Here is a 17419-nt window from a genome sequence, read left to right on the forward strand (position 1 = left end):
GATGGTGTGATGGGGGAAGTGCGAGTGAGATGGAGCATTCCTGAGAAGGAGCCATTGCATGGAGAGGAAAGGGTCGCAAGGTATGACCCATGACCTGAAGGTCTTTCTAGGTTTTAATGGTTTTATTGCCTGTTTATATCTTTACCCTGAACACCTGGTTTGCAACACAGGAAACTGAGGAGATACTGCAACCATATCGTAGCCATAGCAACACTTGAGTTTGCTAAAGTTTGCTTGGAGTGCTGCATTCACTTCAAGTGAATCACCAAGTACAACTGATGTCTATACAAACAGGATGATGACTGGGAGCCTGGGAAACCACATCGCCTGCTCCCTTTCAAGTAAGCTTTCCTTACCTCAGGCGCTTGCTAGGGCAGAGTTTAATGACAGGGAAAAGAGAAGTCATTTTCTGATCACAAAAACAAAGAGAATTAGTGCTGAAAAATACACCCAAGTCTGTTTGCTCTATAAGCTTCTCTAATCACACTGCTGCCTAGCATTATAAGTGCTTTGTAATTGTTCTCTGAGTACTATTTTGCTTTTAAAAGCCCTTCTCGGGTTAGTAGTAATTCACAATTATAATATCACAGAACGATCTCATGGTCATAAAATCTTACCCAGTGGTCACATCCTGCATGCTAATAGTAGAAAATCACAACCAGGGAGGACACATTGAAAGAGTCCACCAACTTCTCAGAGAAAAACAGGTTTTATACTGCTCTCACCAACCAGAAGGAACAGCTATGGGTCTCTACAACAATCCAGGTGGATCCAAGACAGTTGAGTGAAAATAATCATTGAGAAAAGTGACTTGCTATATGGTTCCATTTGTGTAGCGTTTTCAAATGACAAAGGCAGAGTGGACAATGGATTAACAGCTGTCAGGCATCAGGAGGGCAAGGAGAAGAAGGTAGCAGTGGCCCCAAAGGGTAGCATGAGGAGTCTCTCTGTAAAGCATCTCAAGTGGGAAGCAGAAGCTCTCAGTATAAGAGGATGAACATTTTACTATAGCGTGCTTTTGGAACAGAAAGGATTGATACAATAAACATGTATTTTTCTTATTTTCTTCCCTCCAATGATAAGACGGTATTTTAAAATAAGTACTAGTAATCCTATTGAAAACTATTAAAAGTTCAAATTATTAAAAGAAAAGAAGGTATTCTGAGGTCACCCAGACATAAAAGTTAGAGGTGTCACTATTGATACCCTAAAGGAAATACACTCCCTAGAAGTGTGGGACCGTAGCTATGGCTCTTTTCAGAGATGGTTAACCTGTGTTCAAAGTTGTCTTTCTTGCCTCATCCACAAACCAAGATGGAGTTGATAGCAGTGTGTGCTGTGACAACGTCCATGCTAGAGAATCCTGAACTGACTCAATTTCCCATTTCGTGCCCTTCTGAAGTCTTCTGCACAGGTGAGGCAACCACAATTGGACCGATCTGATCCCAGTGAAGTTGCCAAGTAAACAACCTCCCGTGTTCCAGCAGAGCAAAGACTGGTTCGGACAAGCTAAGGATTTTGTCTTTGGAGAATTCACCAACTCATTGTTGCCTGAGGTCATAACACTAGCTTGGAAGGAAATTTCAAAACTACCCAAGTGTGCGGGTGGATTTTCGAAAGCTGGTGATCAAAGGGAACTGCTACAGGAAGGGCTCATACCTGTTAGAAGCTGTTAGGACTTGAAGGGAAAAAGTGACAAGTACAACTTCGTGGGAAATTGTTCTCTTAATTTTAAACATCAGGGCTGGGCTATTCTTTAGGGCATGAAATCTCAAAAAAAAAAAAAAAAAAAGACAGGTTTCAGAAACCAGTCCAGTCAATTCATTCCAGAACTAAGAGTATGAGGAGTCATGGTAATCCCTGGTTGAAGAAACACCAGGGCCCCCATGCCTAAAGCTTGTTCTTTTCTTCTCTCGGTCTTCTACCTACTATCTCTGCCTTCCCTTTGGTTACCCATTGCTTTCTTTTTAGGTCATTACACTAAAGATAAATCAGTTTCCATATTTTTAAATAGCTAAAGAACCTTTGAAAGGAGAAACCATGATGTTTTTAGGATTGGTTCATCACTTTACATAATAAAGTCTTGAAATGGGTTAATAAAGGATCTTTCCCTATGAATTACTGGTCAGAGTGACCCCAGAGCTCCCCGTCCCCCAAACAACTCATACTATTGCCATTGTTCTTGCTTGCCTGCCATACAAGTCGGTAAGATGCTATTGCTGAAGGCATAGCACACTTTAGTTGCAGGACACAGAGAAACCAAGCTGAAACTGACCTAGGAGCTTCCTACTGGCTAGCTTCATAGTGCTAAAAGGTTCTATGCTATGAGGCAGAAAGGCATCAGTGACTTCCCCACTAGAGGACCCTGCATGCTACAATACCCGCTTGCCAGACAATATGTGCCTACTTGTACAACAGCAGTGTGACTGATATGGGCATAGCCACCCACTTTCTGACTGGATGGAAGGCCCACTGTACAGGAAGCATTCCTGTAAATTTGGTAAAACAAGACTAACGTTGTTTTGTTAAAAGGGCATGGTGTCAAAACGCCTGCTAAATATTTATGATTCAATGCGCACATTAGTGCTGCTTTCAACCCTGGTTAGAGATACTGCTTTTTCCAGCAAGCAGCAGTCATTGTAGAACAGTAGAACTGACCCAAGAACTGAGACTAAGGGACTGTTGAGTGCTCTGCCCTAAAGACAGTATCTAAATTAACCTCTTCAAGGCTGAAGACACAGGGCACAGTGAATTTAAGAGCTGAAGGATGGGAAGAAAGTGCTAAGAAAAGCTATGTTCAGGGCAGGACATGGCCACGGTACTCAGGAATTCACAACAGCTTTGGTGACCTGCACAAAAACTGCAAAAGATCAAGACAGCCAGCATTCAGGCACGGATGTGCGAAGGTTGAGGCTCTATTCCTGGCTAAGGGAGGAGCTATTGGCAATTGATGACTATTGAAGGAGGGGGTGTCACCCTCTTCAGGGGTGTGCTCATTGGCAGGTGTAGAACACCATAACCATCAACCATGCATGCACCACATGGACTCAGAAGGTTATAAAAAGTGAGAGAGAGAGAGAGAGAGAGAGAGAGAGAGAGAGAGAGAGAGAGAGAGAGAGAGAGAGGACATTAAGATGGAATGGGGAAGTGTAAAGGGTAAGGGAGGAGATGGAGTGGGAGTTAGGGGTGGAAATGATCAGAATACACTATATACACGTAGGATATTGTCAAAAATACATCAAAATATTAAGAAGAATAAAATTAGGATATTCTACTGATAAAGAATAAACTGACTAGCAATATGACCAAGACAGAGAAAGAGATTGAGCAGGATGATTTTACAAAGCTATTTGGAGTATAATATTTTTGCAATATATAAAAACTGAGGAATAGTGAAACACATTTTTGAAGTGTACAATGAATTTGCTGGAAAGTTTTCTTTTGACAGTTAGCAAAGAATGACTGGAATTAGCCATTAGCGCAGAGTAAATGCCCCACATTCGCAATCCTGGCAGCTGCGCATTGGAGTCGGTTGGTGCAGAAAGGAAGCCATTTTTTTTTATTAAATCAAGCTGGTAATTCCAGTTATGATAAAGACAGAAAAAGTACTTTGAACATATAAAGTTCTTTAATTAAGTCGCAAATTCCCACATACCCTAGAAACTTTCTAACAACACCAGCGATCAATAGATTTAAAATGTGTAAATTTTCCATAGTAACAGGAGAAATATATGAACAAGAATTTCAAAGAACTTTCAAATTTTGATGAAATGTTCATTTTTAGCCTAAAAAAACCTTGAAATGTTTAGAATATTTTAAAGAAAAAAATTCTTCTAGATAAAGAGAAACAAGTTTTTATTACACCAGATGGTATCCTAGCTTTGTTAGAGCAAGACATTGAATTTATTGATGTTTTCAAAACAAGAGTTTATTGTTTTATGACACCATAAGATAGATACATATGGCAGGAAACCCAAAAACCTGTGCTTAGCTTTCTGATGCTCAGTGTGCAAAGCTGCGACAGGCACAGTGTTAGTCCATCCTCTAGCCATCAACAACAACAACAAAAGCCCGTGTGAGTTACATGTTCTCATCAATAGCACACTGCATACGAATGAACTAATTCACATGAAACCGACAAACGGGAAATCTGACTTCTGAATGTAAAACAGTAGGAAACTGCCAATGAAATTTGTAACGATACAAACAATCGTAACTAGTTTATATTTTCCTTATATGTACTAACAGGTAAAACCTAGTTATTGATAAACATTATACCAATTGGCTGCAAAGCAAAAATGATCAAAATATGTTTTGTAGCTGATACTGTTTAGAGCTATGGCCAGTATGTGTAATTTCCCTGGAAAAAATGAAGCTATATTACTGAGTTGAAAAGAATGACTGAATAGTTAAGAAGATGTAGTTATGAAAAGATTAATTATTCTAAAAAACTTAGTTTTGTGAACATGGATACAATTATTAAGACACTTTGGGATTTAATTCTAAGAGACTTTTAAAGTATGTTTAGAAAAATTTGAGCATATGAATCTGTTTTCACATAAATTTTATTATATTAAACGCAGATTCAGTATTTCCAATAAAAATTTAATATAATAAAGATGTTTTAAAAGTGCAAAAGCAATACTATTATAAAAACACAGTGCAAAATATAAAATATCTCATTAATAAAATTTTAATATTGTTGCATGCCAAAATATTTTAAATGGAATAGATTTCATTTATTTAATTTTATTGTTTCTTTCTGCTAGTACAAAATTTAACTGTCTGTAACTGGCTTCTATATTTCTATTGAATGGTGTTATTAATGTAAAAATTCAGAGAACTTTCAATTAATTATTTTAAAATAATTAGTTAATAAATAAAATTAGTTAAGTAAATAAAAGATTATTGCAAGAGAATAATCTTTTATTTATTCTTCAGGTACTTCCTAATCTGATGTCAAATTCATCTCTCATTTTTCCTTCTACCCTTCTTCACTTTCCCAAACATCCAAATACCTAGTCTGTGGCAGCTGTGCTGAAATCATAGAGTAGCTGTCCCCAAGAAAAACTCTCTACTCAGGAGACAACGCGAAGAAGAAAAACCTAACAAGTACATTGTAAAAGGTGAGCAGAACAGGTTAGCACTACTCAAAATCCTCCCACCCACATGTAGGTGACAGTACAGGAAGACCTAGGCACTGGAGAAAGTGGAATAGAAGGGATGGAGAAACACAGTGGAGTAGAGGTGAGAACATAATGGAAATCAGTTGGGGCAGGTAGTGTATAAGACTGGGGATAAGACTGGGGACAAGATGGCAGATCATGCTGGGCATCAGGTCAGCTTTGACATCTATTCGTTGGATTTTGAGCTTTTACTAGATATGACAATAAATCCTACAGAGTTTTCTGATTTTTTAAAAAATAATTTACTTATTTTTATTTTCTGTGCATTGGTGTTTCTCCTGCATGCATATCTGTGTGAGGGTGTCAGGTCTCGGGTTATAGACAGTTATTAGCTGACATCTGGGTGCTGGGAATTGAACCTGAACTGTCTAGAATAGCAGTCAGTACTTTTAACCACTGAGCCATCTCTCCAGGCCCTTCTGTTACGTTTTTAAAAGGATATTTATAGTTAAGTGTTCAATCTAGATTATTCAGGGGTAGAGCAGTATCAGGAAGGAAGCTGACCATATCAGGAAGATGAGCTTGGACCAGAGAGGGCAGTGGTAAAGAGTGGTAAATACTGTAATTATAAACAGTGAGTTAAAAGAAATTCAGCTGACCCCACATTGTGTAGGGTCAACAAGTTGGATGCAAGTGAAAAAGAATGTAATCAGATTATGGTTGGGGTGAAATGCCCCATTTTCTCATTTGTCAAACACCATTGGGGGCAGGTGATGGTTGAACTTGTAGGTAAATATTCAACTGCCTGTGTGATTCGGACTCAAATTTTTAACTTAAACGTCACTTCCTGTTCTCTGTATCTCCATGCTTCTATTGATTGATTATGGTGTTGATGCTAGAATACTTCACTGCTGTTTGCCAAGGATCAGCTGACAAAAATGAACACACGTCAAGTCAGAAGCTCTTGGGATCAGTTACAGGATGACGTCATTATCACGTAATCAGACACAAAGATATAAACACAGTGAAAACTAAATATACAAAATAGCCCCTGGCCCTACAGACATGCTTCTCCCTGCCAGGAAACAATGTTCACACTCTTATAAACCCAGTTTATACCCTACCCCATCTATGAGAAGTTCTCTAATCCCTCAGCTAGAATTTTATTTTCCCTTTAAATTAAAAGGCTAAAACAAATTGCATTCATCTTTTAATACTTCTGTTATTTCTAACAGTCATGTTAGCACTGAGTGCTTACTGTAGGTGATACACAGCGGACTGTGTAGATTTACGCTCACTCAATTCTGATGAAATTCTTGGGAAGAATCCTATTATCAAATGCAGGTCTAGGAAGGCAAAGTAGCCTGATGGAGTTGAACAGCTAAGATGGAGAAAGGGTAGGGGTCTAAAATTGACACTCATCCAGTGGGCTCTTATCTCCCAGACTTACACTTCTGCACATTGACCATCACCACAGAAGAGTAGGAATCTTGACTTGGCATACATTCATCTCTATCTCATTCCTGTTTTGATACAGAATGACTTATTGATAAACATCTGAATTTTTGTATAATGGAAAATAATCATTTCAGAAAAATAAAAACAGGAAGGCCTCATGTGGAAAAGGGTAGGCATTGCTGGAAAAGACAGTACAACTGTTGGTTCTTTCTTTCCTTTCTCCCTTCTTTTCTTTCTTGGATTTGTCGGTCTTAATGTAATGATTACATCAAAAATACTTGATATTTAACAACTAATACACCCCAAGAATTTAGAAAGGCAGAAAGCTTTAATCAAACATAGTGAGAACATCCCTCAATTTACTTTACACTTAAAACTTAAATAGGAAGATTCATAAATCCCACTTTCAGAACACAAAGAAACACTGGAATCTAAAGCATACTGAAGATACAGGTACTGAAAACACAAAAGAAAAAAAGCTTAAAAGGGGCCAGTTAAGTGGTCCAGAGGGTAAAGATGTCCATGGCCAGGCCTGATGACCTCCATATGCACTCAGGCACCATATGTCCATGTGCACACAGGCATGCACATGTGTACCCCCTCACATACTTTAATTAAAATCTAAAACAAAAAAAAGTTCAACTGCAATTCTAGTATTTAGGATGCTGAGGCAGAAGAATTGTCATTAGTTTGAGGCCGGATCAGGCTACAGAGGAAGGCTGAAAACGTGCCTGAACTACAGAGGTTTTAAGTTTTTTTCCCCATAAGTATAAGGAATAGCATTAGGAGGGGTTGGAAAGATGGCTCAGTGGTTAAGAACATTTGCTGCTCTTGCAGAGGACCCAGGTTTGGTTTCCATCACCCACATGGTGCCTCACAACCATCCATAATTTAGATCTATGGAATCCACAGCTTCTTCTGGCCTCCGAAAACAGGTGTACATGTGGTACAATATGTATACGCGAGCCAACACTCACATACATAAAATAAATAAAATTTAAAGAAAAAGAAAGGATAATAATAAGAATGTTCCTATATCCTCCACCCAGATTTACCAAACATACTAGATTTAGCCTTTGGCCAATATGTTCATGAATGAGATACAAGGTATTCTTATAAAGCATGGATATATAAAAGCTGCTGCAAGAATATTGGATGTTTTCAGTCTCCTCTATATTCAGCATGTGTATGTATGTGTATGTAACATATATGCATGCATATAGTTTTTTAACCATGTGTAGTAAATTATATATATCATAGCCCTTTATCCTTAAGCACAACAGAATTCCTAGTGAAGATAGGTAACTCTAGTCCACTTAGGAGTTCCAGGTTCTGTTCAGCGCTTTCATGAATCTGATGGACCTTCTGCAGTCCAGACTGTCACAGCACCCAGTAATGTCCTTATTCCCCCCACCCCAGTACAGGGTCCAGCCTGGGAGCAGCTATTTATTTAGATTTCCTGTCTCTTAACTCCTCTTAATGTGCAGCTTTTTTATCAGGTTGGGAGGGAGGGTTCTGAAGAATACAACACACATACACGCACCTTCCCAGGTGTGCCCCAAGTTTAGACCTAGGCGATGCGCTCAGTCAGAATAGCACACAGGTGACACTGTGTCCTTTTCGGGATATCACATTTGGAGTGAAAATGACTTCGTCTTTGGTGAGGACAACTTTTAGCATCAAACTGTTTTCTCAATTTTCCACTGCATAATTACTATTTCTCCCTTATAATTAGCAGTGGTTTGGAGAAGTTACTTTTAAACCACATAACTATGTAGATATCTTGTTCATTAAAATTTCCTCCTAAATTTAGCATCTTAATTTGCCCCTAATTCAATCCTTACTGAAACATTCAAAATGCTTCTTTCCAAATCTAGCAGTGGGGCTGCTGTTTCCAGTCAGCATGCCGCAATCACCATGAGCCAGAGTGCTCCTCTCTGCCCACCCATTAGCTAATCTAATTATACACAGTATGGACTCGGGAGTTATCATCATTCCATGGTGCATCATTTACGACCATGATTAGTGCCTCATGTCCTGGTTCTTCCAGATGTGGGCACAGAAGCCCTTATCAGGCAGCTCCTCATGCTATGGCTTTGTCAACTCTAGCACTTTCTTACTTCGTGACGTTGCTCCAGGCGTAAGTGAACTTACCTCTTGGTCCTGAAATCTGTCATCTTTCTGGAATGTACACACGGTGAGGGTGGGAGGTTCTGGGCCCTCTGAGTGGCTGTACATTCAATGCTACAATTCTAATTCTGGAAAGTTTGGCTGAAGAATTCTCAATTTTAGCGTTTTCTTGTTCTGACTAATTTCTTCAAGAAATCATACAATTTCCTGTCATGTTCCCAGTGCACCCGGATATAAATGTCTACCACTTTGTTATGCAATTGCTGTGCGCATTTCGCCAGGACGGAAGCTTTAAGTCACATGAACTTTTGCAGTCTAGTAAGGATTCAGAATTTTTTTTCTGCTTTAGAAATAATTTTATAGAAAGGTCTTAGGTCAAGAGCACCCTCTTCTATGTAGGTGCACTACGGGTAACTGATGGTCTTAGGGTGAGAAGTGGGCGGATTGGTATGTCTTCTCTTTCTGTAAGACCCTTCCTTTTGTTCTTGGGTTTTCTTTCTTGATGTGGGATTCCCCTCTGTATGCTGTGAAAATCACTGATTAATAAAGAAACTGCGTTGGACCTATTGCAGTGCAGAATAGGGCAAAGCGGAATTCCAAGCATATAAAGGAGAAGAGAGTAGGCGGAGTCAGGGAGATGCCATGTAGCTGCTAGAGGGGAAAGACACCCATGCGCTGGTACCCGTACTGGTAAACCACGAGCCTTGTGGTAAAATGTAAAATAATGGAACTGGGTTAATTTAAGATATAAGCACTAGCTAGCAATATTCTTAAGTGATTGGCCAAAGAATATTGCAATTAATACAGTTTCTGTCATTATCTTGGGTCAGGGCAGCTGGGAAATGAACAAGCAGTCTCTGCCAACACTTTCCCAATCACCGGCTGGTCCAAGATATTCTATTAACTCTAATTCACCTGATCTTCCCCAGAAGCAATGGCTCTCAGTTGCTGCTCCTTCTGTGTGCATACTCTTCTGAATCCTGGTGCTGAGAGCCATCAAGACCTGACCGATGTTCAGGATTTTGACATTAATTATGACACCTTTTCTTCCTGGGGCTGATTTCACCTCTATTTCATCAATTCTTGTTTCTCCCTACTCCTTTCAGAGTCCTTAACGCCTTCTCTGGTGTAGTCAGCCTTGGTTCAGTGGCAGGCCATCCTTGGAACTTACTTTGATGTACGTTTGGAGGCATATTCTGGTTTCTGTTACTGTCATATTAAGGATATGAGTCAGTGTGGGTAGGTTTGTTTTCTTGGCCAAGTTAATGCTTTCTATGAAGGCAGCGTAGGGGGATTCTGAATCAAGCAACCACCCCTGATCTCTAACAGGGCTCTGTTAACCCTGAATTCTTGCTCAGAGAGTATCCAGTGTTTGTGCTTCTACTTTTTCATATTGCTATTTGTCTTCTTCTAATCTACTTTCAATTTGGTGAAGACCACAGAAAGTAAAAACAAATTCTTAATCACTTATCATGAACAACTAACTGTAACAACGCTCTCTGGTGCAGTTTGGGAGAGGATGGCTTGTTGGGTTTGTCTTTACTAAAATCTTGAAGTACAAATAACAAAAGAAAGAGAAAACAAAAACAAAAGGAAAAGAGAATAGAAAAGCAACAAGACTGGTCGTTATGGTCCATGGAAGCCATGGCAGAGTTGTAAAATCTCGTTTGAGTAACAGAGCAGGACTCTAGTGGGTATAAACTCCAAACGCTCATTCTTAAGAGTTCTGGGTGTTTTCAGCGGCAAATCCTGAGATATGATGAAGCATTTTGTTTTAAAAGCTTGGGTAGGCTCATGTACCTCCTCCATGTACCCACCATCCCACTCACACCCTACTCCCACAAGGACTTACCTGTTTCACATTCTGGAGCTCTTCTGTTAGCTGTTGCCTATGTTTCTCTGATTCAAGTAATTTCTCCTGTGTTTAAAAACCACTGAATTAATAGCATGTCATTTTGACACAAAGTACGATTTCTAGTCTTCTGTTTCAAAGTTTATTCCCTACACATCAAATTGATAAAATCTCCTAATGCAGTTCCTGGCTATTTTTCTGGTTTCAGATAATATTCACTAGTAGTCATCTAAGTATAATTGTAGTAAAAACGTTATTACATTATTGTTATATGATATCAAAATCTGAGATCCAAAAGAAATCAGTCAGTACTGAAATTGGTAAAAAGGAACTAAATTTTGGTTGACAGCTATCATTACCAAAGAGCTACCAGACAAAGGGCCTTATTATTCTGAATTGGACATAAAAAAGCTCTAATCATACCAAAGAAAGACTGGGTTTCCTAATGTAATTTTAGCCCATTTTCGAACAATTAACTCACAAAAAGGATATTACTATTATAGCTGCAATATGAAATATATAGTTGAATATGACATAATGGTAAGTATTGTCATCTTTGAACCTAAAATTAAATCAAGTATGTACTCTGAGATTATTGCATCTCAAGTGAGACACAGAGGCTAAAGCTGTCAAAGGACGATGATGGGTAGTAGCAGGCCATTTCTACTCTACGATCCTCACTTAACAAGCTCTGCAGCTCTGTGTGTCCGTGTCCATGTCCGTGTGTGTGTATGTGTGTGTGTGTGTCACGGTGTATGTGTGCATGTAGATACCTGTAGCGCAACAGCTATAATAACTGAAAATACAAACATTATCTCAAGCAAAATATTTATTGTTTGATATACTATTTATGTAATCTTTAAGTTTTAAAATAAATTTATTCATTTTATTTTATTCATATGAGTGTTGGGCCTGCATGTATATCTGTGTACTAGATGTTTGTTTGGTGCCCACAGAGGTCAAAAGAGGGCACTGGATCCCCTGGAACTGGAGTTATGGATGGTTGTGAATCATGATGTGGGTGTCAGGAATAGAACCCAGATTCTCTGTATAAACAGCAGGCATTCTTAAAAACTGAGACATCCCTCCAGACCTTATGAGACTTTAGAAAAGACTGGGTCTCCGAAAAACAGACATAATGTAGAGGAAATTGAGAGCAGAGTCTTTTTTATTCTGGGACTTCAGGTTTTACAACACTAAAATATGTTCAATTACAGTTCATGAACTTTAAAGGTGATCTCGATTGAATGGCTCCTCATGGGCCCTTGTTTAAATGTTACATGAGTGTAACTTGCACAGTTTTAAATTAAAATTCTAGCAATTAATATTGACATTAAAATAAAACTCAAAATATGTCATTAAATCTAATGGTGATAAAATTTAGAGAAATGAAAAATATCCAAGACCCTTTGAAACCTGTGACACCTGTGGGTTTTGTTTGTTTATCGATGAATCACAGAGACAATGCTGTCTTACCAGTGTGACCAACACCACAAGACTGTTCTAAGGGAGCAAGAAGAAACTAATAATTTAAAAAAATGAATTCTATATTTCCATTGAGATACACAAACTTGTGAAAAGGTGGTGCTTTTAGAGTTATAAAACATAACCGTAGTTGTGAGAAGCTCATTTATATTTGGAAAAAGTAGAATTACAAAAGCCTTATGAAAGAAAATTGGGAGAAATATACAGAATGGTTTACATTGGTACTCTTTAATATTGCAATTCCATTTTCACAGGTCTACTGTGAACTTTCACAACTGCCCACCCACACATCTACAAAGATATTAGTGGCGCCCAATGTTTGGCAAGGTATATTCACACAAAGCCTAAGAAAGTTTTTTTTTTTTTTAAAGGGGGGGTTTCTAGACGCACAGAAATGGGAGTCAATTGGAGGTTCTTGATAGCTGCTTATTTTCAGATAGGCTCTGTTTACTGGCAGCTCCTATAAGAGGTTTCCTGCCTTAGTGTTAGCAGTAAAAACTGCATAGCTCCTTTAAGAGACAGCTTCCTGGTTCATGGTGGTCGCATCAGTGGCCTGGCTCTTTGGGAAGGTCCTGCCAAGGAGCATTTGAATGGGATTTGTGGGCAGCGTGCTGCATGTTGGAATCAGCCAACTGTTTCCCTGAGGTGGGGCAATAAACATAGCTCCCAGAAGAGGAAGTAAATGAGCCTCTGCCATTTTAGAAAGCCGAGCTAGGTAGACTCAACAGGCAGAGTGGCCACTCTGGTCCTAGCCACACTGGCTTAACGGTTTAAAGCAGCGATCAGAAAAGAATTACAGATGAGCAATAAAGACAGATTCAGACAGAATAAACCTCTAGATGGCTCACAACGTGTTGAAATGTATGTAGGCTTAAGAAAAAAGTGGGTATAGACAATTATATAAAGACAGCTTTAAAAAGCAAAACAAAGACTTTAAAGAGACAGTAAAAGTAGTATTTAAAAAGCCATGTGAAGGTGGGAAATATAGAGTCTAGATTACGAAAATTATCGTGTTTTCTTTGAAGTTTTAACTATTAATGAGCTAACTACAGGGAGACATTTGATTGTTTGATTGTGGGGGCTGCTAAGATAACATAAAGATATCTTCACCTTAAAATTTGAGTCTAGGATATGTTGCTTTGGAAAACAGGTTCTGCTTTTGTTTCCGTAGAGGATGGGAACCTGTGGATTCCTTCCAGGCTAATGTAGTTTGATAGAACAAAACCTCCTGAAAGAGCTCCATGAACCCTAAAACTATTTCACCCAAATTCAAAAAATGAATTTAAAACATTTATTTTCATCTGAAAAGGGTTGGTTATAAATGATTAATGGTCACAGACAATTTCTAAAAAAAAATAAGGGGGATATGATATAGAGATGAATACTTTACATTGGTATGGATCTTGGTCTACTGAAACAAATTTAAGGTTAATTTTGTTACACTGGACATATGTATTTCTGTTCTTGTTTAAGTTAGTGTTTGTGCAGCTTATTTAAAAATGTAATGTATAGTTAATAAATGCAGATTAATAGTCATCTAAAATAATCAAAATTGAATTATATTAGTTAGGTTTTCTAGATATACAGAGATATATTTCAGTTAGATAAACTTCAACACTTCAAAGACCTACAGAAAATGGCATGTAAAATGCTTAAAGAACTTAGACTTTTTAAACTGTGAGTCAGGTCTGCTTCTGGAAGCAACAAGTACTTCAAGAGGTTGATGGGGATGAAGAAACTCATTATGGAATTTGCCTTCAATGTGACAAGCCTAGCAACTGGGCAAAAAACTGCTCTTGCCTGGATGGCTTGATGGATTAGACATGCAGAACCCCCTGAAAAACAACTGCCGAACTTGCCAAAAGAAGGTGAGACAGTTCTTCGGGGTTCCTGCTCCACCAGAGGAACTACCAGACATTCTGAAGGATACAGAAGAAAATGACTAACAAACTGCCAATACAGGCAAAACAGGCTTTCAAATTTCCTGCTACACTGAAATGTCTGCCACGTATTATGGGCTTATAGGCTGAAGACAGATGCCCCAATGTTACCAAAGAACTTTGGGTGACTGTACAGGCAGTGAGATGTCTGTATCAATTCTAGAATTTGGGAAGTTGCTTACAATGCCCTTCCCATTTACCTAGGTAATATATCCTTCTGGGGTCTTTAAGGTAGTTGAAGACAGTTACAGTTTTCCTTAGTTATAATAAAAGATAGATTAGATATGAAACCTTATGCTCACAAAGATAAAATAGATGATAGATTTTTTTCTTTAATTTTGCCAGATACAAATAGACTAAATATTGTAATTGCAATTCTTGCTTGATAACTGTTTTGTTATGTGTAATTTTAGTATTTAAAGTTAAAACCTTCCTTTTTATTTAGACAGGAAACAGGAGATGATGTGGGATTCCCCTATGTATGCTGTGAATATGTTTTATTACCATTGGTTAATAAAGAAGCTGCTTTGGCCTATTGCAGAGCAGAACATAGCAAGATGGAAAATCCAAGCAGAGATAGAGGAAGAAAGAAGGCGGAGTCAGAAAGACGTCATGTAGCCGTCCAAGAAGCAAGAGGTAACAAACCACAAACCTCATGGTAAAATATAAAATAATAGAAATGGGTTCATTTAAGATGTAAGAGTTAGTTAATAAGAAGCCTGAACTAATAGTCTAAATAGTGTAGTAATTAATATAGCTTTTGTGTGATTATTCAGGTCTTGATGGTCAGAAAACCAAAGCAATGTCTTAGTTTACAGTATCTATTGTGTGTATGTCAAATATATGTGGGTGGCCTTGGAGACCAGAAGATGGTGCTGGATCCCCTGGAGCTGGAGTTATAGAAGCTGCAAGCTAGCTGATGTGGATGCTGGGAGCATAACTCGGGTCCTCTGGACTAGGAGAAAGTTCTCATAACAGCTGAGCCATCTCTCCAGTCCCTAGAGTTAATATTGATAATGGAGAACTGGAGATAACCTAAATATCCATTAACAGAGAACTGGCTAAAAGTCCTGTAGGATAAGCTGCTGGTGTATGGGATCCCTACCATGGAAGACATGGGAGAGCTGTGTTAGAAGCTGCCATGATTCACCTCAAAGTACAGGAGAAACAGAAGCAGAGCAGTAATAAAGAGGCTCTATAAAACCTAATCTATGCATGATCTAACGCATATACGCTCCTTTATAACTGTTTAAAGAATTCACTTTGGGCAGCTGTTTTAGGGTTATAGTTAAAGCTAGAGGATGGCACAGAAGTTCCCACGTGTCTCCGACCCCTACACATATATGCTTATTTTTAAAAATGTGATTTGGCTGGGCTGTCTTCAGAAACTCTCTGAGAGGACATGCTAAAAATTTTAATGCTGGTTTCCTCTAAAGACTGCATTATAAAACAACAGTGGAAAGAAAAGGGTATTTCTCTTTTGAACAAGAATTTATACCAAATGAAACTAAAGTAAATAACTAGAGAACTTCGCCTAACAGAATAATTTTAAAATACATATTATTATGGTAAAGTGATCATAGTGTAATTATGTTGCTTCTCTTGGAATATATAATGACTTCCTGTGAAAGTCCGAATTTAACTTAAACCCAATATTCCATTAAGAACAGCACGCTACTATAGAGAGCAAATCACAATGTTATTGTGCGTTTGGAGCATATGTCATGTGTTCTCTCCTGAAACACAGTTTCAAATTGCATTAGCAAAACACATCGTCCCACAGACATGGCCCTGCACCTGGAAAAAAAAATGTATTTCCGACGAACATCAGAGGATTCAAAATTGTCACAGCTTGCTTAGCTGGCTCCTCAGCTCTACCTGCTGTTGCCACCAATGTGAGAGAAAAGAAGGAAGAAGAGGAACAGGGTCAGACATGAGAGGAAAACCTGCTGTGCACATCGGATCTTATGCACTATCACAAAGTGAGAAAAAGTGAGAGGGGAACTAAAGGAAGGCTCTGCTCTCTAAAGACAATTAAACAAACGACTTGGTCCTGTTTGAAACGAACATACTGTGATTAAACACAAAGTGAGCAGCAATACTTCAGAATCCAATACAGGATGACGTCTTTTTACAAGGAAATGTAAGGAAGTCGAGGACGTGCTTACCTTAAGCGCATGCAGTTCCTCCCGAGCAGCATCTCTCTCTTGTTTAAGTTTTCCCACTTCGTCTGCTTCTAGAGAATCACAGGGAAGAAGCTGTCAACATTAAAATACAGAAGTTACGCATCAGGTGCTAACCTTGAGAACAGAAAGTCCTGTTTCACTACCCTCAAACTTTTGCTTCATGACAAAACTCAGGTTCTACTTTTGTTTGATTAGGTAAAAGAGAATTAATGTATAGGGAGATTTCTCTCTTAAGCTTCACCTTTCCTGTTGTTCCTTATAATTTATATGATTAAAAGATATGAATTTATATTTTAAATTTTAAAGACGTATTTTTGTTTTATGTAAGTGTTTGTTCCTGTGTATATGCAGCAATGTGTGTTGTGGCTATGGGGGCCAGAGGAAGGCACTGGATCCCTTAACTGGAGTTACAGATGGCCCATGTTGATGCTGAGACCTTAACTCAGGGTTTCTGCAAGAGCAGCCAGTGCTCTGAACTACTGCATCATCTCCAGACCCAAGCTGACTTGAAACGCTCTCTGCTGTAGTGCTAGCCACTGCCTCACATGCTTTCTGGAATTTCATATTGTGAGTAATAGATTCTTTTTCCTACATCTATACTAGGAGAGGAGTGAGATGGTTCCCTTTCACCCATAAACTAAGTGGTCAAAATCACTGTCATGCTCCAATTATGACTCTTCAAAACGTTTTAAGTTCCTCTCCTGCTCTGCAGATATTTCAAATAGCTTTCTTTGTATCTGTCAGAACCTTTAACTTGCATGCTCCATCCATCCATCCATCCATCCATCCATCCATCCATCCATCCATCCATCTACCCACCCACCCATATATCTAAATCTAATCTCCTGAACAAGAGTTTCTTATTTCCCTATATCTACTGAGGTCTCATCATTCACAAACATACTAATGAAAAAAGGGAGTTATTGTTAGCTCATTCCTCTCCCCTGGTTCTCACATATAAATGGTCAGCAAGTTCCACTGATGACATACTTTTTTTGGTGTTCATATCATAGATCTGTCACTCTTTCACACCCAAACCTGACAAAGTTGCTGTACTTTAATTCTTATTATCTTATATTTCAATTTTCTCTATCATTCCTCCCTACAACTTAACCCCAATTTTCATTTCCCATAGAACCAAACACACAGTTACTATTTCTAACAAGTCACTCTGATTATGGCACAATATTCTGTTTCATGGATTGCTGCTATTGATTAACACATAAAATTATATATTAGATT

General features: G+C 38.5%; 1 protein-coding gene across 4 annotated transcripts in view; it reads right to left on the reverse strand.

Annotated features, from left to right (window-relative positions):
* Nucleotides 1–17419, reverse strand: part of Stxbp4 (syntaxin binding protein 4) — a 147097-nt gene that overhangs the window by 76871 nt on the left and 52807 nt on the right. For all 4 annotated transcript variants that reach the window (XM_050156651.1, XM_050156648.1, XM_050156650.1 and 1 more), the window contains 2 exons: nucleotides 16160–16249; nucleotides 10567–10632 (listed from right to left, as the gene is read on the reverse strand). In XM_050156651.1, coding sequence (XP_050012608.1) covers nucleotides 10567–10632; nucleotides 16160–16249 — 156 coding nt within the window. The remainder of the gene's footprint in view (nucleotides 1–10566; nucleotides 10633–16159; nucleotides 16250–17419) is intronic.

The sequence above is a fragment of the Alexandromys fortis genome, unplaced genomic scaffold (genome assembly GCF_014885135.2).
Source record: "Alexandromys fortis isolate MF-2015 unplaced genomic scaffold, M_Fortis_MF-2015_v1.1 scaffold_31, whole genome shotgun sequence".
Classification (NCBI taxonomy): Eukaryota; Metazoa; Chordata; class Mammalia; order Rodentia; family Cricetidae; genus Alexandromys; species Alexandromys fortis.